This window comes from Nyctibius grandis, chromosome Z (genome assembly GCF_013368605.1).
Source record: "Nyctibius grandis isolate bNycGra1 chromosome Z, bNycGra1.pri, whole genome shotgun sequence".
In the NCBI taxonomy this organism is placed as follows: Eukaryota; Metazoa; Chordata; class Aves; order Nyctibiiformes; family Nyctibiidae; genus Nyctibius; species Nyctibius grandis.
The window spans coordinates 18,183,752-18,210,689 of record NC_090695.1 but is presented as its reverse complement, the minus strand read 5'-3'; the positions used below and the strand labels follow the sequence as shown (position 1 = coordinate 18,210,689).

Genomic DNA, 26,938 nt, shown 5'->3' with positions numbered 1-26,938 from the left:
CACCCATTATTTATAACAGGTTATAGTCACATACAAAAGAAGCATTCGTATTTGTATTCATTTTCTGTAATAACTCCAAAAAGCTAATTGCTTAGTTCCCCCTTATGACTCCACTAATTCAGAAGCTGTTACTAATTGTTCCAAATCAAGAGGGAGAGGGAAGAGTCTGTCAGTCCTGAATGGTTCTAGAACTGTCTAGCTTATCTACAGAGACTTGGAGGGTGCTCCTGTGAGTGGCGATTAACTGCTCTCCGGGTTTGTGGCTTTCAGGGAATGACTTCACTCCACTGGGCTGCTTTCCACAACAGGCCCCAGCACACCCAGACACTGCTGCACAAGGGAGCAGACCTGACACTGGTGGACAAAGACTTCAAAACTGCTCTGCACTGGGCAGTACAGGTGAGCCATGGCCGCCATTTCACCAGGCAGTTTCTTGAGCTGAGCTGGCTATTGTAGTGTCATAAATACTCCAAGAAGCTATTATTTGGGCTGTGAAATGAGGAAAATGGATGCTAGGAATGCCCACTAACAGCCCCGGCATTTTGCCAGTGGGAATAGATCAAGGATCTAACATTAGGGACTGGTTTAGAGGTGGACTTGGCAGTGCTAGGTTAACAGCTGGACTCAATGATCTTAAAGGTCCTTTCCAACCAAAACGACTCTGTGATTCTGTCTTCTCTGGAGAGAAAGGCGTGCTTAATATAGGCTCACCACCGTCGCCCTAAACAAAGTTACCATTTATCTCACTGGGACTATGTGCACGCTTCATGTTGAACTCATGCTTTCATTTTTTCACTAAATCAGGGTTGCAGAAATCAGCAGCTTAAATAGTCCTGCCAAAGGCCTTTGGGAATAAAACAATATAAACACAAGTTAAAACATATTTAAAGAGCTATAGTTGTGGAATAACTAGCTGAAGGGTTGAGGCCCTACTTCTCTGGAGATTAAAGAAGACAAGGAGCCAAACACACTTCCTGTTGAGATCTATGTTCCTATCTCCTATGCAAAAAAAATGTCAAATTGCTAAAAATTACTCGGGTCATCGTCAGAGAAGAAAGAAACACAGGTTTAATGTGGCATTAAACACTGTGTTATGCAATTGGTAGTAAATGGTCTAAAATACAGCGTAATTTAATAAGTTATGCCTAAACTTACTGCAGAAAACTTCCCAGAGGAAATTATATAAATAAGTTTTTACTTGCTTACTTGCCACAGCAAGTTCTGGTATCGATGTTCAAAACACCTGCAGACCAGATAAGCAGAAATAGAACTTGCATGAAAATCCAGTAACATTTTCTACAATGACTAACTATTTGCATTCTCACCTTTTGGTCTAAGTTCACTCAACTTAAATGTGTCAACAAAGAAATGTAAAAGCTCCGAACTGCCACATACTATATTTGTAAAGGACATACAGAACAAATAATCTGCTTCCTTCAACCACAGCCTCCCACAGATGGTTCACATACAATAGGCTCAACTTTTGTTTTTTCTGAAGTAGAGGTATATTTTGGCCTCTGCCACTGGTATTATTTCAACATGAGTTTTGTTCTTCTTTAATCCTAATCAGTCTGAAATTGGGCTATATCCCTTGCTATTTTGCCTTAGGGACTAAATGTATCTACTGTAAAACCAGCTCATTTTTACTAGGCTTACTCCAACGCAGGCTGCTTCCAGTGGGCAATCTCTGAAACTCATGCCAGCTCTTGCAGGTTGGGCAGTGGTCTGGATCATAGCTCTGGGAACAAGCTGTCTCTCAAACAGAAAGACAAAAGGGAATCCCCTTCATGTCAGGACCCTCAGAGTTCCCCTCATACCTTAATCTTTCCCTGATTCTGTAGCTTGTAAATTTTATTATTTAATTCCACCATTATCTCCCACCTCTACCTTTCGCTCATAAATGTGCAGAATAACTCTTGAGAAAGGGGAAAATTAAAACTGCACAAACCCAGCTGGCCTCAGGTGGAGGCAAATCACAAATCCCTCTTCTTTCTCTCTTTAAGCTGCTCCCAGAAATCAGAGGAAACATGTGCAGGATGACCTCTGTTTTCTTTCTTCTTGAGAGATTCCTGCTACAAAGCCATACAGATTGCTTCTTCCATCCACTTACTTCTCCATATTCTAGGTCCATAAGGGGTAGTTGAAACACCAGAGCATGGAATAGATCTGTTAATATTTCTCTTACTCAGGCTTGGCCAAGAAAAATTACTTTCAGCCAGTGCTCTCTGCTGCCCTATTAGGCCCAGGAGAAATAGATAGTGTGGACAGGCAAGACTTTCTCTGCTGTGACAGAGAGCAGAACAATGGCTCTGCTGGGTGGGATTATCGTTATGTCTAATTGCCTCCTCCGTGGCTGCTGGAAAGGGGATACTTTTCCTTTAAGAATTGTGTTAATATCTTCAGAGCACAAGAGACTCACATTGCTCAGGCAGTAGCAGCTGCAGGAGTTGTTTTCGGCTGAATAGGGCCCTGTGTTTAATTTCATTTTTAAAAAATGCAGAAAGGGGAAGACCAGGCACTGCACAGAAACTTGTTTCAGAAGTTGCAGGAAAGAGGCAGTTTGTGCACACTGGGCTGAAACACAGAGCAGGACCACATAAAAACCATTGCCTGCCATTTGAAACCAAGTTCTCAGGCATGTTTCATATCAAAAACACTGGATGTGGAGTCCCAGCCGTGTAACTAGACAGACCTTGCCCACACCACTGTCTGCTCTATTGAAAAGCCCAAACCTCCTGGTGCTTGAGTTCACCCCTTCAGTGCAAATGTGTTACATCGGTGTCAAAAACACAGATCATTCTGGTTTGAAGTAAGAATATTTCACGTCACATTTTTTACAGATGCAATATTTTAAAGAGCTGGTGCAGATAGGGGTCTATTAGAACTGTCTCAGAAGGAATTTCTCTCCTTTCATTGCAGCCAGCAATAATTGCTGTAATGAAAATGAAACATGCCTTTGTAACAAAGAACTGTTAACTGGTACTGCAGCAAAGTGTAAAGCTGTTCTAACAGTTCTAGATAATGATCTCATTGAAATCCTAGTAAAATATACTGTATACTGTACAGTATACACAATCATACTACAAACTGCTGTATCAAAATATTATTAGTAGTACCCTGGAAATAGCCTGGGAAGATTTGGAGCCTTCCTGCATTGCCTTGCCAGTTGTCATCATTTTCACCAGAAGTTTCTTTGTCTATTTCTTAAAACTTTGGCTCCCAAAGTCATATCATCATGTAAAAGTATCAGCTTTCATTTAAAGAATAAACAAACAATTACATAAAGATTTCTTCTAAAGTGAATAAATGGAAACCTCTAGGGATAAAAAGAAGGCAACTAAAAAGAAGCCATTAAAAATAATATTCTGCCATGCGGAGCTGAGCTTATGATTTTTTTATAGGTTGATTCAGAGTGCAAAGTTTTAAAAAATTATGAGCCTGCATATTTTCTCCGTAGCAACAATGCAATTATTTCATTGCCCCGTCTCCTGAGAACAGAGCGAAATACCTGTATATCTTAAACACATTGTAAAAGCAAAGCATAGGCAATTACTCATTTGTGTTTGGCTGAGTAAGCATGGCAGCCTCTCTGTAATTACTTGGAAGGTGAGACCACACTTAAATTTCAGGATCTCTAGGAACGAATCTCTCTGTTGCTGCAGGGCCTCTCGATGACACAGCTGGCCACCCAGCCAGGGCAGAGGAACAAACCAGGGAGGGCAGCGGTGGCTTCAGGCCAGGGTTTCTCCCAAGGGATCACTGTGCTCCATCTCTCTGCCCAGCACCCTGTTTTTTCTTTCCGTGGGCTGCCTAAGGTGGAAGAATTCAGAGAGGCTTCCAGACACTTCTTAAAATTTAATGGGAGTTTCTCCACGGCATGTTTGTTGTTGGATTAGGCCAGAGAAGGTGCATTTGCTAGGTAGCGTTCACAGCCTGGCTGGTTTCAGGCAGATTTCTTTCACTGCAAAATTGTACTTGCTTTCTCCTTGTTCCATTCAGTTTTCTAGAAATAGCTAGAAAGGGAGAGCAGTGATTTCTTTTTTTGTGTCACTAAGCTTTAAAGACAATTTTGACTGCTAGCAAACAAATGAAAAACAGATTCATCCTGCATTTTTTAAGCATACCCTTAAGAAATCCCTTTCTTGCGTAAATATTGTCATACCAGCAAAGGTACAACAGTTGCTCATGGAGGCTGGAATGTTTCATAGCAGCAGGGCTCTACAGAGTGAGCTGTCAAGTTGCAAAACAAGGAGGAAGAGAGTTTGCAAATAGTTTTGAGCAAGAAATAAACTTGCTCCAATACCATCAGAAGCTTTTTCCAAGAAGTGCCCTAAACATTTGGGACAACATCTGCAATAGCAAATTAAACGTACTTGAGTCTTGGCTCTGGCACTGAGGTCAACTATCACAGGACAGCCTGTGCCCCTACTGCTAAACTCTCTTATTCTCTAAAACAGGATGGTCATATGCAGAGCACTTAGTGGGAATGATCTGTGGCCCATGCTAGGTCCTGAACTATGCCCAGGAACTGGTGGGGAAAGTGTTAATTCACCTAAGCCAAAACCATGCCTGGAAGGATATTAAAAATGTTATGGTACAGACAACCGAGTTCCAATGCTCAGGGATGTTCCCTAGTGCTACTTTGTTTTTTATATAGGTTTAACCTATTTCTCCACTTTCATTTATGTCAGTTCATAAGCCAAAGGCTCTTTTGTGATTTGTACATGGTAGCGTAATACTGATATACAAACTCATCTGTACAACCAGATCATTGGAAAAATTGTCTTTATGTGAAATAATTGACTGTTAAACAGTAAGTCCTTCAAGTATGAACATACCATTGACAATGTAATTATTCACGACAATCAAATTTCCAAGGAAATCCATTGCAGAACTCCCACTGAGCTTAGCAGGAATTTGTCTTAGGCAAAACCTGTGGGTAAGTACAGAATAATTGCCAGACCTCTTCCCAGCACACAGTCTATGTGTAACTCCGCAAGTGGATGCCAGAACATGAGTAATGTACATGCACCACACATTTTGCATATCTATAAATGCCCTGATCTCCGATGCCTGACAAAAAGGCACTGGAAGACAAACGTTTCCGTTTCTCTGATAGCAGTAAGGAATAAATCCTTATTCTACTGCAGAATAAAAGATGACCTCTTTTTCAAAGCACATAGACAGTTCATCCAGAGAAATTGGTCCTCACAACAATGTACTAGCAGGGGAAAGCTGCCAAGTAATTTTAGTCATAGCCATAGTCATTTATACAGTAAATCATATGCACTTATTATAGAAGACTCCAAGTGAAAATAAATTCTCATAGAGACTTGGCTAGTATTTCACGCAGTTCGTTGTTTGAGCAAAGACGGGGTAAGAGAGGCAGGGACATATGATAGCCACAGAGGTATGACTCTGTGACTGCCTTTGTCATTTAGTAGCTTTTTCCAACATCCACTAAGGCTGCTGAGAGGATAAATATTTTAAAAACACCACGTCCCCTAGTTGTACCAGAGGCAGCAGTGCTCTGAGGACCACAGGACAAAGTATCCTGTGCAACAACATGTTCCCTTTCCAAGAGTACCACAAAGTCAAGCCAAGCTGGGTTGCTCCGAGTCTGCAAGAGACATTGTCTCAGTGGGTATCTGAGGCTGAAGCACTAGGGTTAGGAGAAGACAAACGAGCTCCTCTCTGAGCTGGCTGAGTCTCACCAATGTAACTACAGCGGCGTCAGTAGAGTTGTTGTTAATTTATATTGGTTTGCCATCAGAAACACACCCTGTGAAGTGCCTGGGCTGCATCCAGGCAACGTCTGGCAAAGTTTCCCCAGCAGGAGGAAAGCTGAAGATGGTATTATGGGTTATTCCTTTCCTCAGCACAGGGCCCAGTTGTCTCTGTCACCTGAGGGCAGAGAAACCACAGGGCGCGCTGAATTTTTGCACTGATTCTCCACTGCCAACACAGCCATCTGGCAGCCAAGGCATGGCAGCAGTGGAGGTAGAGTGAATGTGCTTCTATTTCTCAGCTTTCCCTAGTCTGGGGTACAGAGAGGGGATGCTGGAAGTCCCTAACAATGGGAGATAGCTCCCATGTGTGCAAAACTCTTCAGCAACCCAAGCTGCCAGCTTTATGGACGTTTCTCATTGCACTACGTTTGCTGCAGACTAGAAGGAGATGCATTATGTCTCAGCTCTGGAGTTTGGCATTCTCCATGTTAAAAACTGCATCTACAACAAGATGGGGATATGTTGTTCTGATACAGCCTTTATATCTGATTCCAACCAGACATATCCTCACTGTTAATGCAACATTACATTTGTCTTGCTCTCATTCTAGGATGAAATTCTGAACTTGTGTTATAGTAAAGGTAACGACATAAGACACTGCCATGGTGCTCTGAACATGAACATAAGGAAAATTGCACTTCAGTGAAATGAATCCCATAAGGGAAAAAATTATACTGGAGGAACAGTTTGGTTTTGCCAGTATAGTTGTAACTGAATGCAGGGCTTAGGCCAGCAAAGCCTTGAGTCAAACATCAAGACTTTTCAAGCCCCAACCAACAGACCCAATTGGGAAAAGTCTGTGGAGTGGCTTTTGCTTTCAATAAATACTGAATTTCAGAATCAAAAAGGAAAAAAAAAACATGACTTTGAAAGGAAAGATGTATTTACCAATGTAACAACCTCAACTGGAGTTATAAAGGAAAAAAGCAGACAGACGAGTTATTTGTTCAAATTTTGCTATGGGTTGCTCAAATACTTGAAATGGCTCATGTTTCTTTATTTCAGTAAGGGAGAAAAAGATCTTTGCGTTTTTGTCTTCAATGGACCTGTTGGTGTTACAGTCAATTTAATATTAAAATATGCTATGTGTGTCTGCTTGTGAAGAAGAGGAAAGATAAAAGGGTTGGGAGACTAGCTAGCATTCTGTAACATAAACTCAAACAGCACCCAATGATGCACAAAGATGGTTTCCAGGAGGAAGCCAGAAGTACTGATGCAAATTTTATTTAAACTATAGTAACATATGGTGCTTCTTTATATGAAGTTACCTCCCAGAGTAATGCAATGGGAACAGTTGTACGCTTGTAGCTTGTAGCTCCAGAAAGGAGTGAAATAATGGTTAAAATGTCAAGCCACTCAGCATCAGATCAGAAGGACATCAAAGAGAAAGTCAAAGCTTTGGATTCACAGGTGTGGAATTGAAAAAGAAGGGAATGTAGAAGAAGAGGAAACACAGACAGCCTTAAGGTGCAATGCTATTGAGAAGAAGCAGCATCAAGAGCTGCTAGTGGGGAATTTCCATCCAGCAAAGCTGGCTATAGATATAGGAAGGCCTTAAACTGCACACTAATGCAAGGAGACAGAAAATATAGGAGAACTAATACAACCTAACCACATAATCTCCAGAGGCATTCACTTGGAAGAAAAATACTTTGTCAGGGTTCCCTGAAAACAGTTAAGTGGTCCATAGCTTGTTCCTCTCCCCCTCCCATCTTTACATTACTGGTAGACACAAGCCAGCTTGGCAGACTCCTTTCACGTAATTCTTCTCTTTGGCATTGAAATATCTAGTTCACCGGAGTATTCTGACAAGAGAAAAAATTAACCCTCTATACAGTGCAGTGAACAAGGAAAACATGGTACTATGTACTATTAAGACCTGGCAGAATAAAATGCCATGTTATGGTAGAATATTACATTAGTAACAATAAACTTCCCAAGTAAAATTATCAATCTACATATCAGTTGGACATGCAAAAGGCTGAAGTATAAGAACAATGGCTGTAGTAACAATAAAGATAAATTGAGTTAGACATAGGTGAAAAAAGTGTCAAAACCAGAAGTGTCCCAAACTGACAGATTCTCCTCATGGCATTTGATTTGGTAGATACTTCCTGAAGAATTATTTTCTTATTTTGAAAGCACTGAGAGATGCAACCATCAGAAGTTGGGCTTTTTATTAACAAACCTAAAAAAAACCCCAGAGTTGTAATCAAGTGAAAGTGAGAGCTAATGATCCTATTAGTGAATTTGGTGTTTGCCACTGTCTGGACATGACACAAATGGCAGACAAAAACTTGCATAAAGCACAATGCGAGTTTGCCTTTCAAGGGCTCCTGGATCGAGGCTTTAGGACATTTCTTCTTCATGAAGTAAGTTTAAATTATATGAGTGATCTAAGAAGGAAAAGCTCACTGAGGAGAATGAATAATGGATGGAAGCAGATAAAGCTGTGAGATGGGACAAAAGTGTAAAGAAAACTGTGGAGGGAGCCCTGCAGAATCATATAGAAACACATAGCAAAAATAACTAATTATCTCTGAGAACAATGCTGAAAAAAATCTGAATACAAAAAGGGAAAATGAAATGTAGGGATACATACAGTAAAGTTACAAAAACATGTAATTTTTCTATGGTAAATTTACCACTGAACATCCTGGTCTAACAATAGTGTTGTGGTTCATGGTAAATTTACCACAGAAAGACTACATTTTTGGTGACCGCAGCTTAAAGCTATCAATCTAAGAATAAGGGCAGTGTAAGCATTTTAGGAGAATTTTGTGTGCAACTTTAAAAAGCCAAGATGAATGTACAGATAAGAAGGCACTCCTAAGAAGAGAGAGCTGGAAAGCCACAGAGCAGTTGACCAGAGATCTCTTTCAGCAGAAGGTTTAAAATATTAGGAAATACCATTTGGTTATGTAGAAAATGTAATTAACAATTTGATTGAATTGTTAAAACCAGACAGGAATTTCACAGCCATCTTCAAAGCAATTATTATTTCCTCAGATGAGAAGCTATTGGATATAGTATGTTTGAATGTCAATTAATCAGCTTAATACCATGCAGTAAAACACAGAAATACTGGAAACAAGATAAAGTTCATCACATGGCACAGAAATCTTGTTAAGCAGGTGGTGAGAAGAGTGATCATAAAAAGCCCAATTCTTTGTCCCCTTCTGGTTTGAGCAGCATGTGCAATTTTAATCACACTGAATGTCGTCAATAGCAGAGTTTGTATAAGCACAACCTGCTCTAAGGGAGCCAGAATTCAGTCCAAAGAATAAGGAGTAATGCAATCACAATCAAGCCAGGGACTTCTATCACACATCATATGTTCTCTATCAGCCACATTCAGGACAGTTCAAATAATCTTTGTAGGTGGACATCTCACAGACAGTCCAACCAGGGATTTATCATAAGAATGTTTTTATTTGTTCCATAATGAGGTGATGGAATACAGAACACATGTAACACAGACCTAGAACTAAATTAGAAGGACACCAACCACTTCATGGGTGAGGATGAAATTTGAAATTATTTTGATAAATTGTAGGAATGAACTGAATAAAATAGCACTGTGTACAGAACTGTGAAAAATTAAAGCTGTTTGCACAAAATGAAGAGTAGTAGACTAGTAGACTAGTGGATGACAAAGCGAGTAGGAGTTTAAATTATGGTGTTGAAACAAAACAAACAAACGTCATTCTGGGACATATTAACAGAAGTGTGACACATGTGGGCTACAGGAAGTAGCAATGTCATTTTCAATGTCAGGAGAGAAGCCTCAGCTGGATAATTATGTCGTTTGAGGTGCCATGGTTGAAGAAAGCTGTAGACAAACTGGAAAGAGGCCAAAAGCAAGCACCAAGTATAAGTGGGTTGAAAAACTTGACCCATGAAGTGAGGTTGAAATGGTTTGTTTAGTCTAGAAAATGGAAGATTGGTGGGAGACAGAACAGTCTGTAAATGTATAAAATGCCAGTAAGAACAGTGGGAAATTTCTTATGCAAATGCTAAGAGTTGTGCAAGAACATTGAGGGACCGAAACTGTAGGTGCAGGATGTGAAATTTGGACTTAGCAAGGCAGTATAAAATTAAAGGAATAGTAGTGTCACTACAACACAAATACAGAAATAGCAAGATACTGCATGTTAAAAATTTTTTGTATCGAATCTGACTTGGAGAAGGATGGCAATAGATAGATGTTTGTGGCAGTACTAGAAGTATAATATAGACTTCTAGAGTCAGTTAGCCCTGATTGTGACTAGAGATTTCTGTGACCTTAGTGTCCAAAAAATGTAACTGAGAATTATGCTAGTATGGAGAGCATTGACATTTGGCATAGGGACTGGAGAACAAAACCAACAGTTATTCATAGGACCTCAGTATTCCTGAACATGAAGATCAACACTCTTTTTTCATTAGATATTCCAACAACTATATATTAATAACAATTTTAGCATGGTTAATAAGGATCTTATAAAATGCCTGGTCATGGAAAATAAGCTTGGATGTCATGATCATGAGTAGACTTTAAATTAAACAGGTGAGTAAACAAAGTACATACAAAAAAATACCCAAAAATTTTTGATTTCAGAGGGACACATTTTGGTAAATTAAGGGAATTCTCAACTGGACTGAGAAGCTCTAGGACCAGCAGGTTCCAAGGACCTGGAATGTATCCTGTCAATGGTGAAAATGTAGCAGGAATCTGTATCCCAAAAGCGGAAGAGAAAGGTGTGTAGAAAAGGCTTGAGGTATAACGGATGACTATCCATCTTTAAAATATATATTTAGAATAAGTAGATATCTTACAAAATAACAGGCAAAAGCATGGAGAAGCAAAAGAAGTTGTAGCTCAAAATGAAGAAGTTAAGAGCAAAAATTAAATGTTGAATGGAGGCTGGAAGGAAATTACTTTCAGGGATAAGTCTTTAAATCAATCTTGCCTAATATTTTCATAGTACCTTGGCACAAAATACAGGGGCTTTCTGATGAAATCTGCCAATAACAAAAAACTGGAAGACGTTAACAGAAAAGAATGAGGATATCATATAGGCGAAGCTGGATCACCTTCAAGTCTAGAGTAACACAAATGGGACAAAATTGAATAGGATAAAACGTTTAAGTCATGCGCTTGGGTGCTAATAACAGAATGTCCTCCCAGAAACTAGAAACTCTGTATTTGGAAACCATTATGGAAGAGAAGTACCGAGGCAAGGCAAGGAGTAAAGGGTTATTCCAAAATGACTAGGAGCTTCTAATGGAACACAGATGTGAATAAGGCAAATGCTGTTCTGTGACATACCAAAAGAGGTATTTCTAACGCAAATAGGGAAGAGCCAGTGTCACTGTACAAAGACCTGGCAAAAATGTCTGTGTATGACTAGGTACAATTTTAATCACCCCTCTCCAAGGATACACAACTAAAACACAAAAGGAGAAGGGTTAGTAGGCTGATGAGAGAAATAGAAAGCATATTTCACAAGGAAAACTTAAAAGACCTTGTTTGATTAGATCAGTAAGAGAACAGCTCAGAAGGGATATGATTATTGTCTTTAAATACATCTGAAGAACAAATACTAGCTAGAGGAAAGAAGTATTTAATCTAAATAATAATGCTGGCACAGAAACAAAGGGACATAAATCAGCCACGAATATGAATAGAAATTAGAGATATTAATCATTAAATCAACCAAGTTATTGAACTGCCTTCCTTTGGGAGCAATGGGGACAAAAAAACCTAATTGCTTTTAATGGACCCAGTAAGTTTATGAAAGGGATGATGTAACATAGCTGCAAGTGATTGCAGGGATTGAATTTGATGCTCTAGAAAGACCTTTCCAGCCTTGTGTTTCTATGTTGTTATAAAAAATAATGAATTCTATTTCTCTATTTCCACCAAGTTAGGATATAAAATGTTCAGTTTTATTTGCAGGTTAGAGAACAATGTCAACTTTCTATTAAGACACTGAAGCACTGAGGCAAACTATCTAAGAAAGTTTTCAAGAACCACTTGAGCAAATATTTGACATGGCTTTTCTAGGTGTACTTGGACAGGTTTACAGAAGTGGGTTGGTCTTTTGAGGTCCTTTCCAACCCTAAATTTCTATGAGAAAATATACATTCATATCTTTCTGGACTCTGGCTTAGCAAAACAGCAAAGTCCCCAAATTATTTCTGAGAAATCTGTTGAGTAATTTACACTCAGTAACCTTTGGAGATATTTGCAGTGGTATATTATTTATTATTTTTCCAGTGTTCGAAGTGTTCTAGGAAATTCATAAAGCAAACTCAATTCCCAGCAGGAGACTGGAAGCTTTTGGCTTTCATATCTGGGGAGTCTGGTACACACAAAACAAAATACCATTATTGCATTTAGCCTTCTCTAGCAGAGAAAATGCAGTTTGGTGTGAGCTCCATTGTAAAATGTTTTTCTCTTCTGAACTTCGTCCCAGAGTGGCAACAGGATTCTGTGTTCCATCATTCTGGACCACTACCAGGGACCATCAATAATAAACTACGATGATGAGAATGGCAAAACGTGTATGCACATTGCTGCTGCTGCAGGCTTCAGTGATATTATCAGTGAGCTGGCTAAAGTCCCGGAGTGCAACCTGCAGGCCCTTGATGTGGATGACAGGTAACCATGGAAACTCTGAAACTGAAATTGCTGCTTCCTTTCTATTAACCTGAGACTAGCTTTGTTTATTCTATAATCACGTTTCCTGTTTCACAGGCCATGGCCTAGTTAATGAACTGCACTTACAGAGAACCGTGCTTGCGCAGAAACACTGCAAAGCAGTCCAGCTCACATGTATCATCTCCAGTACAAAAACTGACTTGTAGGACTGTTATTTAACTTTGTGTTTCTGGCAGGAAATGATAAGATTATGTGTGAAAGGGCTTTGACACAACTTGACTTAACTTCTTGTAATGAAAAGTGAACATGCTTTACAAAACAATAGAACAGGATCCTACAACTTGAAGCTGAGATCCTGCTGCTATTTGTATTTAAGAAATGGCAATGTTCCCTTGTTGCATTTAAGATGCTAACACAGTATTCCTACAGGACCAGAGGACCTTCACTTTCCATTCTGACATGGCATTTGATTCCTTCTAGGATAAAATCCCTATATCACAAGTGCAGAAGAGTCATCTTTCCTCTTTTTCACTCCACATCTACCTCCCTTGGAACTTCACTCGTAAATTTATTTAATGCAAACAGAACCAACTGACTGTTCACATTGATTATCCTGCTCAGTGGAGCAAAAGCCAAGGTTTTCTTGGCTTATGCCTTCAGGTACTTAAAATAATAGCATTCTTCATGGAAAAGTGCAATAAAATGAACAGAAATAAAACCAACAGAGTTCTGGAGAAGTTTCTAATCAGTAAAGTATAGCTGAGCTATGTTTCTATGGAAAAAAGGGGGAAGGGAGGAGTTTAACTACACTTCAGAGCTCAATAAGATGTGACCTCTTATTACAGGTTCTCAGATATTTCCATAGAAGGTATCATACTTGAAGAGGGGAAAAGCTGTTCACTATAAACACACAATAGATTTCCATTCTATTGTGTTTCTGACTGCACCCATCTGAAATCACTGGGATTGCAAAGAAACAGGCAGACAAAAGCCAATTTTATTTTTTATTCTTGCCCAGTTTTCTTATGGTGTTTTCTGTGCTTTCAGATTTTTCACAAGAGCAAAATATTACAATCTGGAAACTGGACAAAAGTTTCCAAAGACAAGACACAAATCTTCTGCCAAGCAGAAAATCAGTTTGATTCTCCTACACAGATTCAGGACAATTATATCTGCTCCAGTCTGTGCCCATCAAAGAACACAGAAACTGGCAAAGGAGCAATGACAGTCTGGTAGATGTGCCCAGTCCTTCTCATTCATCTAGGGGAGGCTTCTTCTCCTATTACCTTCATGGAGAGCCCCGAGGCAATCATTGCTAATTGTGTTTGGTGTAAAGATGAGAAGAGCTTGTCCATATGCAGTGGACACTACAAATATTTTTTTTCAAATTCTGCTCTGAAAACTTCTGGCACTTCTCCCACTCTGGAACTCCAGCAGCAGAAAAGAGGCTATTATATAACATGTATAGGCATTCTGCAGCCTCATATCTACTTTCTCTACAGCTCAATAGATGCACATAGCTAGATGCCAGTCTATGGCCTTATAACCACCACTGGCAGCTACATCAGCGTGGGATAAATTGCTGGAAAATTCCTTAAACTAGATGTCCTGAATCTGGACGAGTAGTATAGGAGCACACCTCATTATGTCATTAATAGTTTCGATAGTAAATTTATTCATCTATTTTAATGATACGCCCCCTTTTCTGTAGGACGCCTTTGCACTGGGCTGCAGCAGCAGGAAAAGCTGACTGTGTGCAGATACTGCTAGAGCTGGGGATAGACAGCAGCCCTCGAGACATCAATGAAAACACTCCTCTGACATATGCAATGTTCTGTGGGCACACAGCGTGCATCAAGCTGCTGTCTCAAGAGAGCAGGTAAACAAAAGTTCACATCTTGTTTACATGTTGCCACAGATTAGAAAACAAATTTCTTGCTTTTTGAATGCTACTGAAGAGTTTGAGCCCTGGGTGATGTCTCCTCGATTCATATGCAATACTCGGTTCAAGTTTTCCATTAAAATAGCAACATCTACTGAAGACTCATCACTGCAATTACAGTGCTAGTCTGCCGTTCAGAAGAGGGTTCTGAACCAAGAAGATGTGAGTATAGCTCTTGTTCAGTCACCTTCATGCAGAAAATTTGTCTTACAGAATAATTTCAGCCCTCAGATGTATGCCTTCCACTTTTTTGAAATCTATGCACTAGCTGTGTGTTCACGTAATCAGACAGAGGGATAGACTGAACAGAAAAACAGCTTTGTTAGACAGATAGTAAAATAAATTTCAAGTTTTCATCCTCAGAGTAAGGGTTTGGGAGTGTTCTCCTAGCCTTCTTTAGCTCTCTACCTTGATTTTCTCTTCTTATTCTGAGTTTTTGTCTGTTAAAAAGTATAATTCTTTTACTATTGCTTATGATCTTCTTCTCTTTTTGTATTTCTGATCACAGAATCACAGAATCAATCAGGTTGGAAGAGACCTCAGGGATCATCGAGTCCAACCGTTGCCCTGACACCACCCTGTCAACTAGACCATGGCACTAAGTGCCATGTCCAGTCTTCTCTTAAACACATCCAGAGATGGTGACTCCACCACCTCCCTGGGCAGCCTGTTCCAATGTCCAATGACCCTTTCTGAGAAGAAATGCTTCCTAATGTCTAATCTGAACCTCCCATGGCAAAGCTTGAGGCTGTGTCCTCTTGTCCTATCGCTAGTTGCCTGGGAGAAGAGGCCGACTCCCACTCCGCTACAACCTCCCATCAGGTAGTTGTAGGCTGCAATAAGGTCACCTCTGAGCCTCCTCTTCTCCAGGCTAAACAACCCCAGCTCCCTCACCCATTCCTCGTAGGTCATACCCTCCAGACCTTTCACCAGCTTGGTCGCCCTCCTCTGGACTCACTCCAACACCTCAACATCTTTCTTGAAGTGCGGGGCCCAGAACTGGACACAGTATTCAAGGTGCGGCCTCACCAGTGCCGAGTACAGGAGGACGATCGCTTCCCTAGACCGGCTGGCTACACTATTCTTAATAGAGGCCAGGATGCCATTGGCCTTCCATTAGCACACTGCCGGCTCATGTATAGCCGGCTGTCAATCAGCACCCCCAGGTCTGTTTCCACCGAGCCGCTTTCTAACCACTCTTCCCCCAGCCTGTAGAGCTGCATGGGGTTGTTGTGGCCGAAGTGTAAGACCCGGCACTTGTTCTTGTTGAACCTCATGCCATTGGTCTCAGCCCATCTATCTAACCTGTCCAGATCCCTCTATAGGGCCTTCCTACCCTCCATCAGATCGACACTCCCACCCAGCTTGGTGTCATCTGGTGTTTCAAAAGCTGTCATTTAATTTATTTCAGTTCTTCAACTTTGGTAAATGAGCATGCACTTACAAACACATTTATCATCACATTTCTTTGTGCTTCCCCTTCCTTCCAGTCAGCAGTTAGTATTATTTCCTGTGTTACAAACTGTGGGACACGGGTAACTACCTCTTCTCCTCCTCCTCCTCCTGCACTCTGCCTGTCAGAGTGGGTCTGAAATGTTCATTAGTCAAAATCTCATTTAAGACCCACTACAGCAACACCACTGTAGGTAATTATCTTGATAGATCTTCTGAAACTGTGCCGGGCCTCTTTAGCACAGGCAAGGCAAAGGGAAAGGGAAAGGGGAAAGGGAAAGGGAAAGAGAAACAGAGGGAAGGAATGGTGAACTAGCACCTTTGTTACAGTGTTAGCAATGACTGTGCTGTTGAAAATACCATTTTCCAAAAATGACAAAGCCCACTTGGTTTTAAAGACGTTATTATTGGATGTTGCCTAAACATTAAGAATTATTCTGCAGCTGCTAGATGCTGAAGCCAGAAAAGTTTGTTTGTTTTTTTTCCTGATAGCTGCACTGAGCCTACATTAAGATCAGTGTAAGGCAATGAACCGCATAAGAAAGACCAAAGTAGCACGGTATCATTTTCGGTCTTTGCCAATTACAAATTTGCAGTCCTAACTTTCTGCCTCCTTGAAACACCCTTGCAAATGTACCCGAAGTGCATATATCTCATTTCATGGGCTAACACAGGCGAGATTTCTTTCATTATTTGGCAATAATAACGTCACATTTTGATTTCTACTTCCAGTAGATCTGAGCCAGTTCATCCGTTTCCCTCCCAGAACAACAGAATCCTAAAGAAAGAAGGACGATTCAGTATGCTGAACCACATTTTCTCTTGCAAAACGAAGAAAGATGATCAGAAAACCAGTCAGAAGGAGAGAAGCGGAGACCAATATCCTGGAGAAGAGACCTCAGAAGTAGATGACATCATCACCACTTTTGATTGCATTATGGACACAAACTTCAAAGCCATTCCAGATGAGTATGTGACCACCGCTGACTTTAAAAGAAGGAGCACAGACACAAAGTACCTCATGCCAGAAAAGAAGGAATCAGAGTGTCAGGGACTTGTGCCTGTCAGAACCCGGAGCCTCCCCCCAATCACTGCAGGCAATTCCTTCCTAACTGCTTCTCAGAGCACAACGTCAAGCTTCTCCTCCAGCACCAGTACCCACCATTTTGCACACAAGTCTCAGAAGAGTAGGAGTGAACACAACTTGCTGGACCACAGAAGCAGCTGCCAGGCTTTGTTGGACGATCCCTGGAACACAGACTCTAACCAACTACTTTCCTACAAAGTCTGTACTAGGACTCCTTCAGACAAACCGATAAATGGCTTAAACTCTGACAGATCTCACCACGTGTTTTTGTGCCCTCCCCACCTTCCCTCACTTCCCAGTTCTCCATCAGGTAATTTCTTTCTTCTCTGTATCCCTAATCCTATAATATCTACTGATGCGGCAAGCTGAGACAGAAAAAAACAGGTAAGTCTAACCCATGACATTTCTATTTCTTTAACATCTTTTTCAGTTTCTTCTCCCTGTATGTAGTAGCAATCACAGATAGCATATGGACAGGATATCAGCTGACAGCTGAAGCAATGTGCTTAGTTGTGGGAAATAAGAGGTTTAAGTAGGTCTGATGAGCAAGCAAAAATGCAGGTAGTTAGGAAGCATGTAAGGTACCTGAGCAAGGTAAATGCCTCCAGATTATATATGTGCTTTGTGAATTGCACGTTAACACCCACGCACTGCCTATTGCCTTGTGTCTGTGTTTAGTCTTGGAACTAGATGTGCAAGGAACACCACTGCACTCAAATCTCTAACTGTCCTGAGAGGTGCTTCTGGATCCAACCAGGTAAGTCCACGTGTGCCATGCTGGATGGCTCTGCACCATACCACTTTCCTGTTATAGACATATATGCCATCCAGAGGTACCTTTACAGGCTTGAGAGGTGGGCCTGTGCTAACCACATGAAGTTCAACAAGGCCAAGTGCAAGGTCATGCACATGGGTCAGGGCAATCCCAAGCACAAATATAGGCTGGGCGGAGAATGGATTGAGAGCAGCCCTGAGGAAAAGGACTTGGGGGTGATGGTTGACGAGAAGTTCAACATGAGCCGGCAATGTGCGCTTGCAGCCCAGAAGGCCAATCGTATCCTGGGCTGCATCAAAAGCAGTGTGGCCAGCAGGTCAAGGGAGGTGATTCTGTCCCTCTACTCTGCTCTCTCCTCCACCTGGAGTACTGTATCCAGTTCTGGGGCCCCCAGCAGAAGAAGGATATGGAGGTGTTGGAGTGAGTCCAGAGGAGGGACAAGAAGATGATCAGAGGGCTGGAGCACCTCTTCTATGAAGACAGGCTGAGAGAGTTGGGGCTGTTCAGCCTAGAGAAGAGAAGGCTCTGGGGACACGTTATAGCAGCCTTCCAGTACCTGAAGGGGGCCTATGGGAAAGATAGAGAGGGACATTTTACAAGTGCATGTAATGATAGGATGAGGGGGAACGGTTTTAAACTGAAAGAGGGTAGATTTAGATTTAGATATTAGGAAGAAATTATTTACTGTGAGGGTGGTGAGACACTGGAACAGGTTGCCCAGAGGAGTTGTGGATGCCCCTTCCCTGGAAGTGTTCAAGGCCAGGTTGGATGGGGCTTTGAGCAACCTGGTCTAGGGGAAAGGTGTCCCTGCCTGTGGCAGGGGGGTTGGACCTAGATAATCTTTAAAGTCCTTTCCAACCCAAACCATTCTATGATTCTATGATATTCTGACTCCAGGCTGTAGTGTCACTCCTTCCCACTCCTCCCACCCTGAGTGCCAGCTCTTTGGCCTAATGTGTCTAATGTGCTGTTCTTACAGTTTATCCAAAGCTGAATTCAGATTGCTAAATTTACAGAGCCAGAGTAAATGCTTTTATGTTGTGGTTTGGAAACTGTAATGCAACAGTAATGAAGCAGAGCATCAGAATTCTGGAGTAAATTTGAAACCAGGGCTTGGCAGGATTTGGGATCTAGTACTTTGTTTGACTCACATGCATGTTTAAATGAATCTGGCTGGCTGGCCTGAATGCTGGAGTTTACTTCAACATATCAATGTCTCCAGCTTCATCTCCTTTGGGATTAGTCCCATGCCAAAATTAAGCACATCTAGCATGCCTTCCAACCACTGTAATACACAATTGAAAATGAAGCAAGCAAAAGCAGTCCCCAAACTTACCAGTACACCATTACAAGGAGTAAACATTACACAATAAGTTAATCTACCCTCACCCCAACAGACATGAGCTGTTATCCTCCAGTGGAAAAAGGAGTGAACAGAAACCCTGTCTGAGAAGAACTCTCAGTTAGGTCAGGTCACTATCTGAGCTAGCATGATAGTGCAAACTGTACTTACTCCTAAGTGAAGGGATCTATAAAACAGACAATCTTTGTTCACATCTCTAATAATGAGAGTAGAGATGGCAATTTCAGAATGACAGGTCATTCTACATTGTGCACATAAAAGCTGGAAATAGTTTTTCAGGGTAAAAAGGAGTTATTCAAAAAGTTCCAACTTTCTGAACATCAGGCCACATTCCTGAAAGCTTGATAGACCTGGTCTGTAGGTGTTACTACTTTTTTACTGTGCACTCTTCAGCTGTTCACTCAACCATACAAACCCCAAGCTGCACATGTCTAGCAAGGATTGCTCCAGCACGACTCTTTCTACACTGAACTCCGCAAGGTTCAGCTCACATGTGGAAGACAAGAAAACCTGCAGGCTTCTTTACAACCTAAATATAACAGGCTACAGTAAGGCCAAGACATTTGAGATCATTCTTGTTGACAGCAGAAGGAGGAATGAACTCAAACTAGATAAACCAAACCCAAGGACAAGTATGGGGAAACATTTCTTGGGGAATTAGCTAGACTATGAATACATTTGATGTGGAAGAAACTACCATGCTATTTAAAATGTGATTATTGATTTTTCCAAGACTGTAGAATACTGTATGGTTAAATCTTTGCTCTGGACAGAAGGACAGGTGGTTTTCTATGAACATCCTATGCAAAAAGCTGCAACCAGCTGAATCAGGATGGACCCTGTGAATCCACTCAGTGCTCCATGATCTGCACAGGGACTCAGTATAGTGCTCCATGATCTGCACAGGGACTCAGTATAGGACCAGCAGTCTACATGCATGAATGAGGGCGGAATAGTATCAATTAGGGGAAATCTTCCAATGGTTACAATGGGAGCTGTCTTTGCATATTCAAAGGAAAAGTACGTCATTTTATCTCTGACAGTTTATTATGTCCCTCAGAGAAGAAAAAGCCTGAGTCTGCTTTAAGTCCAGTTCTCAGTGTACCAGCTCCAACAAAACCTTCCAACAACAAAAAGATTCCTGTAGCTGGCAAAAAGGACTTCCACTGAAGCACGTGAATTAAAAGCTTGTAAGGAGGCAGAGAGTGTCTGACAGGAATACATTGCACAACCCAGATACTGTCTAAAACTTCTTCACGATAAAAAGATCTGCTTATACTTCTTCACACCTATGTGTGTGGTTTAAAACTGTCTGCCCCTGTAATTAAAGCCACCTGACTTGCTGTGAATTAGAATTGCATTTACTGTACGAGCTCCAGGGCTTCCAGGTCTCTAGTTCACTGTGCCTGCAGGACTTACAGGGATCAGAAGCAAAGCAACCTTGGCTCCAGCCTAGCCGGCAGCACTGTGAAGGCAGGTCTCTCTATGGGAAGATATTTCCTCATTGTTTTTTTTCTGCAGGAGGCCTCACTGAGGGAAAAAACAACATCTGGTCTTTGAAGGGCACTGAAGTGTTAATACTCCATTTCTCAAGTCATGACTGTGGGGCCTATACGTAACTTCCTAATTACTGAATATCCAGGGCAGGATTATCAATAATCTAGGGGAACCCAATTTGAAAATTATTTTCTCAGCTGACACACAGAGGTGATTGTCTTGCATGACCATGCCTTTTATTAAAGTCAGAGCTAATTTTTGTGCTTACTGCTGCTAGGGGGCAGTTGGCACATAGATGGGGATTTTGGGAGGTTTTCTGTTCTGTTTTCTACGTTCCTGGAAATGAAAGATGAGTCAGTTTACTAGCTGAGCCTTAGCACTTACACAAAGGGGAGAGGTTGCTGTGGGTAGCAGTGACACTTACCTTACTATCATGCCACTGGTTTCTCTCAGAATAACTTCTTTGTCTTGCCCTCCACTGGGGAGAGCAAAGATAGTCTGTACCAAAAACTACTGTCAATGTTGAAAGAGTGCTTGCCAACCACAGTGTTGAGCTGGCATCGACAATCTAAAGCATTTTGTATTTATGAGCTTTACAATAATCTCTTTTTGCAAAAGGTACTGCCATCTACTTTCCACAGGGAAAATGGTGTAAGTGGAGAAATTCCAAGTGATGTGGGTAAAAGGAAGCCTGTCTCAAATGTTAGGCAGCTCTTAGCACCCTCTAACCAGCTGGAGCCTCCTTCTATCACCCAGTCATCTTTTAGATTACTAACTTTCCAGGTCTAAGGCGATACTTTATTACAGGTTTTATTATAGTAGCTCAGTAGCTTCTATTTGCTTGAACAGGTAATGTAAAAAATAGGCTATTATTAAGTTTATGTTGGCATAAGCAGTATGGTATAGTCTTGGCCAGGAAAGAGTAGAGCAAAACTGATCAGCGTGAATGTTTCTTTCTCAAACTGAAGGACTGATTTACAGTGGGACATTCATCATGACACTTACAATTTTTCCACAAAACACACTACAATGTGGTTCACCTACCTAAATGCAAAGGAAAATCAAAGGACAATCTGTAAAAAATGTCAGTAAACAAAATTAAGTGCACAACAGTCCCGCATTTTATAATAATGAAATTGCATCCTTTCCATTTCATTCAAAAATAAATGCCATCATAAATATGCTCTTGGGGATGACAAAGATGATGTCCTAAAGAAAGAAAAACTTTTTTCTCTGATGTTATGTGGAGAAGATAAAAAGGAAGAGCAGAAGAATACTCCCACTTGATGCCAGAACTTTTAGACAAGGATTCTTTTCCAAGCTTTCATATTAGCCTTGCAAAAATGATTATGCTTTGTACTGCTGTTTTGCTGCCAGATATCCCCATTTATGAAATAAACATATCTCTTGATAGAAAAAACAACCTCCCATCATCAAAGCCATAATGGTACATAAATAATAAGCCATTAGTTCTCAGCGTAAGCGTCACTGAAACCAATATAACTCAAACTGCGCTAATGGGAGCAGCAAGCTCGATTCTCTGCTGTCTTGGAATTGATATATTTATTTCTTTGTGCACAGTGGATGTCTGCAGAATAAATTTATCAACTTTTACACTCACTTTTTGATCAGCCTGGAGAAGTGCTAAAGACATAAATAGAGAGTAAAACATGGAAAAAGGAATCAAAGTCTGTTTCTATTAGACACAGCTCACACATAAGAGATTCTTCATGCTTTAGCCCAATAAGCATCAGCTTTACCCATGGGATCCAGTAGATTGATCCAATGTCTATCAACCTCCATAGTCCTTGGACAAGAACCTTGCTCCATGCTGAGCTGAAGGCTGCACTGCAACATGGGGATTTGTCTGATAAACACTGCTTTAGCTCCTTTCACACAGAACCCATTTAGTCAGTAACACAGTTGCAGCAGACTTGACAACTACTTCAGTACGCCTCTAGGAAACTGTTCTACGACTATTTTCCTACAGCTTTATCTTGCACAGCCCAGCAATACATAGGTATTTTCAAGTACCAACTACAAAGCCACAAAGGCAATTTATATCATTCCATTTCTTCCTATTGCTTAAGATGTCCTACTACATCCAGCCTGTGTCTCCCCTCGTCTCTGCATGCCGACGGAGGGTATGCTTGCTCTGCAATGAGCTATGTTGCAACGCCATGCTGGATGAGAGCTGTTTGGCAAGACAACTCAAAACTCCTTACAAGGCTCATCTCTAATCTGGGGATAACTAAATAGAAAAATCTGAGGGACTCAAACATCACAGAATCAGATCAAGTCAGGAAAAGGATCTGGGGAAAATGGTGATTTGGTGCTTGAGTTTCTACTTTTTAAATAATATTTGGTGGGTCATTTATGTAGTGAAATGCATTGCATCATCTAACATATTGTCTTTTTTAATAGTACTAGACCAAAATTAACTTTAATCTTATCCAGTGAAATGCCACAGTTAGTTAGCCAATTAACCTTTCATTTTTCAGTATCTATTCTTCTTGGTAAAAATTAAACTGCCATAAACAGTTTAATGATAATCAGCATCAGTTTATATCAGTTCTGCTATGTTTTCATCTGCAGCGAAACCCTCTCAAAGCTCATCTTTACTGCTGATAGACTTCCACCTGTCTCATTTTCCAAGCAGCAGTTCTCCAAGCACAAACTCCTTTTGTGTTCTAATACTTAGAAAGGCTGAGACCCTATTAGAAAAGTTTGCAAACTAAAGCTTCGATTCTGAAATAAAACCAGCTAGTTGAGAATTTCTACAAATTTAGTCTCCAAATATTCTTACACAGACCTAGCTACTGCACTGTGCCTGTTTTAAGACCAATTACTATATTATATGAGAGGAAGTGATAAGGGTACACAAGAAGGTTATATTAAATCAGTCACTTTTGAATGAATGTAAAGAGAACAAAGCAACAGCTTTTTTCAGTTGGTGGTTTCTTGTTATTACATATTTCTGAGAATTACTAAGTTTTCTTTTTTTCTAGAAGCCAGAGATCTACAGTGCACCATATTATTTACAGTTATTTTTGTATGGTAACAGATTTATCTTTTTCTTTCACAGGTAAAAATTTTCAACAGATGTCCATAGACCAACCCAAAATAAAAAATCCTACTCCTGTACGGAACAGCCTAGCTCCCATACCCAACCACTGTGCTCACAAAAGTAAGTACAGGCAAGTCTCAGTTACAGTATCATACTGTCTGCCTCTGTCACTGGCATGTGAGGGCTTGAGAGAGGTTTCACATTCCTTTTTCACAGCTACATAGAATGGCTGAGGTTGGAAGGCACCTTTGGAGATTGTCTAGTCCAACTCCCCTGCCCACAGAGAGGTCACCTACAGCAGGTTGCTCAGGATCACATCCAGTTAGGTTTAAATAACTCCAAGGATGGGGAACTACACAACTTCTCTGGGCAAACTGTTCCAGTTTTTTCCACCCTCAGAGTAAAAAACATTCGTACTTATTTGTGCCCATTGGCTCTTTTCTCTTCATGGGATGCTACTGAGAAGAGTCTGGCTCCCCCTTCATTACTCCCCCCAATCAGGCATTCATACACATTGACAAGATCCTGTGAGCTGCCTTCTCTTCCCAAGGCCAAACAGTCCCAGCTCTTTCAGCCTTCCCTTTGAGGCTGGACACTCCAAGCCCTTAATCACCTTCATCACCCTTCGTTGGACTTGCTCCAGTATGTCACAGAATCACAGAATCACAGAATCACAGAATGTTAGGGATTGGAAGGGACCTCGAAAGATCATCTAGTCCAATCCCCCCGCCAGAGCAGGATTGCCTAGACCATATCACACAGGAACGCGTCCAGGAGGGTTTTGAATGTCTCCAGAGAAGGAGACTCCACAACCTCTATGGGCAGCCTGTTCCAGTGTTCGGTCACCCTCACCATAAAGAAGTTTTTCCTCATATTTATGCAGAACCTCCTGTGTTCCAGCTTGCACCCATTACCCCTTGTCCTGTCAATGGATGTCACTAAGAAGAGCCTGGCTCCATCCTCATGACACTTGCCCTTTACATATTTATAAACATTAATGAGGTCACCCCTCAGTCTCCTCTTCTCTAAGCTAAAGAGACCCAGCTCCCTCAGCCTCTCCTCATAAGGGAGATGTTCCACTCCCTTAATCATCTTCGTGGACCTGCGCTGGACTCTCTCTAGCAGTTCCCTGTCCTTCTTGAACTGAGGGGCCCAGAACTGGACACAATATTCCAGATGCGGCCTCACCAGGGCAGAGTAGTGGGGGGAGGAGAACCTCTCTTGACCTGCTAACCACACCCCTTCTAATACACCCCAGGATGCCATTGGCCTTCTTGGCCACAAGAGCACACTGCTGGCTCATGGTCATCCTGCTGTCCACTGGGATCCCCAGGTCCCTTTCCCCTACGCTGCTCTCCAACAGGTCTGTCCCCAACTTGTACTCATACATGGGGTTGTTCTTGCCCAGATGCAGGACTCTACACTTGCCCTTGTTATATTTCATTAACATTCTCCCCGCCCAACTCTCCAGCCTGTCTAGGTCCCTCTGAATGGCTGTGCAGCCTTCCGGCGCGCCAGCCACTCCTCCCAGTTTTGTGTCATCAGCGAACTTGCTGACAGTGCACTCTATTCCCTCATCCAAGTCATTAATGAATATATTGAATAGAACTGGTCCCAGTACCGACCCTTGAGGGACTCCGATAGACACAGGCCTCCAACTGGACTCTGTCCCATTGACCACCACTCTCTGGCTTCTTTCCTTCAGCCAGTTCACAATCCACCTCACTACCCGATCATCCAGACCACACTTCCACAGTTTAGCTGCAAGGATGCTGTGGGAGACCGTGTCAAACGCTTTACTGAAATCAAGATAGACCACATCCACAGCTTTACCATCATCTATCCACCGGGTTATGTCCTCATAAAAGGCTAGCAAGTTGGTTAAGCATGACTTCCCGTTGGTGAAGCCATGTTGAGTGCCCCTAATGATCCCCCTATCCTTGATGTGCCTAGAGACAGCACCAAGGACAAGTTGTTCCATCACCTTTCCGGGGATGGAGGTGAGGCTGACCGGTCTATAGTTACCCGGGTCCTCCTTCTTGCCCTTTTTGAAGACTGGAGTGACATTCGCTTTCCTCCAGTCCTCAGGCACCTCTCCCGTTGCCCACGACTTAGCAAAGATGATGGAGAGTGGCCTAGCAATGACTTCCGCCAGCTCCCTCAGCACCCGCGGGTGCATCCCATCAGGGCCCATGGATTTATGGACGTCCAGGTTGCTTAATTGGTCCCTGACCCAGCCCTCATCAACCAAGACAGATTCCTCCTCTATCCTGACTTCTTCTGGGGACTCAGGGGTCCGGGGCTCCTCAGGACAGCCTCCAGCGGTATAGACAGAGGCAAAGAAGGCATTCAGTAACTCCACCTTCTTTTTATCCTCTGTCTCCAGGGCCCCCACCTCATTCATCAGTGGGCCTACATTGCCTCTACTGTTGGTTTTACCTGCAATGTATTTGAAGAAGCCCTTTCTGTTGTCCTTGACCTCTCTTGCAAGGTTTAATTCCAAGGAGGCCTTAGCTTTCCTAGTTGCCTCCCTACATCCTCTGACAACAGACTTATATTCCTCCCAAGTGGCCAGCCCCTCCTTCCATGATCTGTACACCCTCTTCTTCCACTTGAGTTTGCCCAGCAGTTCCCTGTTTAACCATGCAGGTTTCCTGGTACCCTTCCTTGACTTCCTACCTGCTGGGATGCTCTGATCTTGAGCTCGGAAGAAGCAGTCCTTGAATGCTAACCAACTATCTTGGGCCCCCTTACCTTCTAGTACCCTGTCCCATGGGATTTCCCCTAGCAATTGCTTGAAAAGGCCCTCCTGAAGTCCAGGGTTGTGATTCTGCTAGCTATTCTGTTCCTGCCACATGAGATCCTGAACTCTACCATCTCATGGTCACTACAACCAAGGCTGCCCTCAACCTTCACCGCTTCAACCAGACCCTCCTTGTTAGTGAGGATAAGATCCAGCAGTGCTCCTCTCCTAGTTGGCTCATCCACCATTTGCATCAGAAAGTTATCATCAATGCAGTGGAGGAACCTCCTGGACTGAGGATGGCTGGCTGAGTAGGCCTCCCAGCAAATATCAGGGTAGTTGAAATCCCCCACGACAACCAGGCCCTGTAATTGTGAGACTGCTCTCAGTTGCCTGTAGAAGGCCTCATCACCCTCCTCATCCTGATCCGGTGGCCTGTAATAGACACCCACAACAGTATCACCCCTGCCAGCCTGCCCCTTAATTCGCACCCACAAACTCTCAACTCGCTCCTGATCCGCCCCTGGACAGAACTCAATACATTCTAGCTGCTCACTCACATAAAGAGCAACTCCAC

At 42.0% G+C, this 26,938-nt stretch overlaps 1 protein-coding gene across 1 annotated transcript in view; it reads left to right on the top strand.

The window, feature by feature from the left end:
- Positions 1-26,938, top strand: part of ANKRD55 (ankyrin repeat domain 55) — a 57,173-nt gene that overhangs the window by 21,012 nt on the left and 9,223 nt on the right. The window contains exons 6-10 of the mRNA XM_068423856.1: positions 271-399; positions 12,251-12,435; positions 14,147-14,314; positions 16,562-17,226; positions 23,637-23,738. Of these exons, the coding sequence (XP_068279957.1) occupies positions 271-399; positions 12,251-12,435; positions 14,147-14,314; positions 16,562-17,226; positions 23,637-23,738 (1,249 nt within the window). The remainder of the gene's footprint in view (positions 1-270; positions 400-12,250; positions 12,436-14,146; positions 14,315-16,561; positions 17,227-23,636; positions 23,739-26,938) is intronic.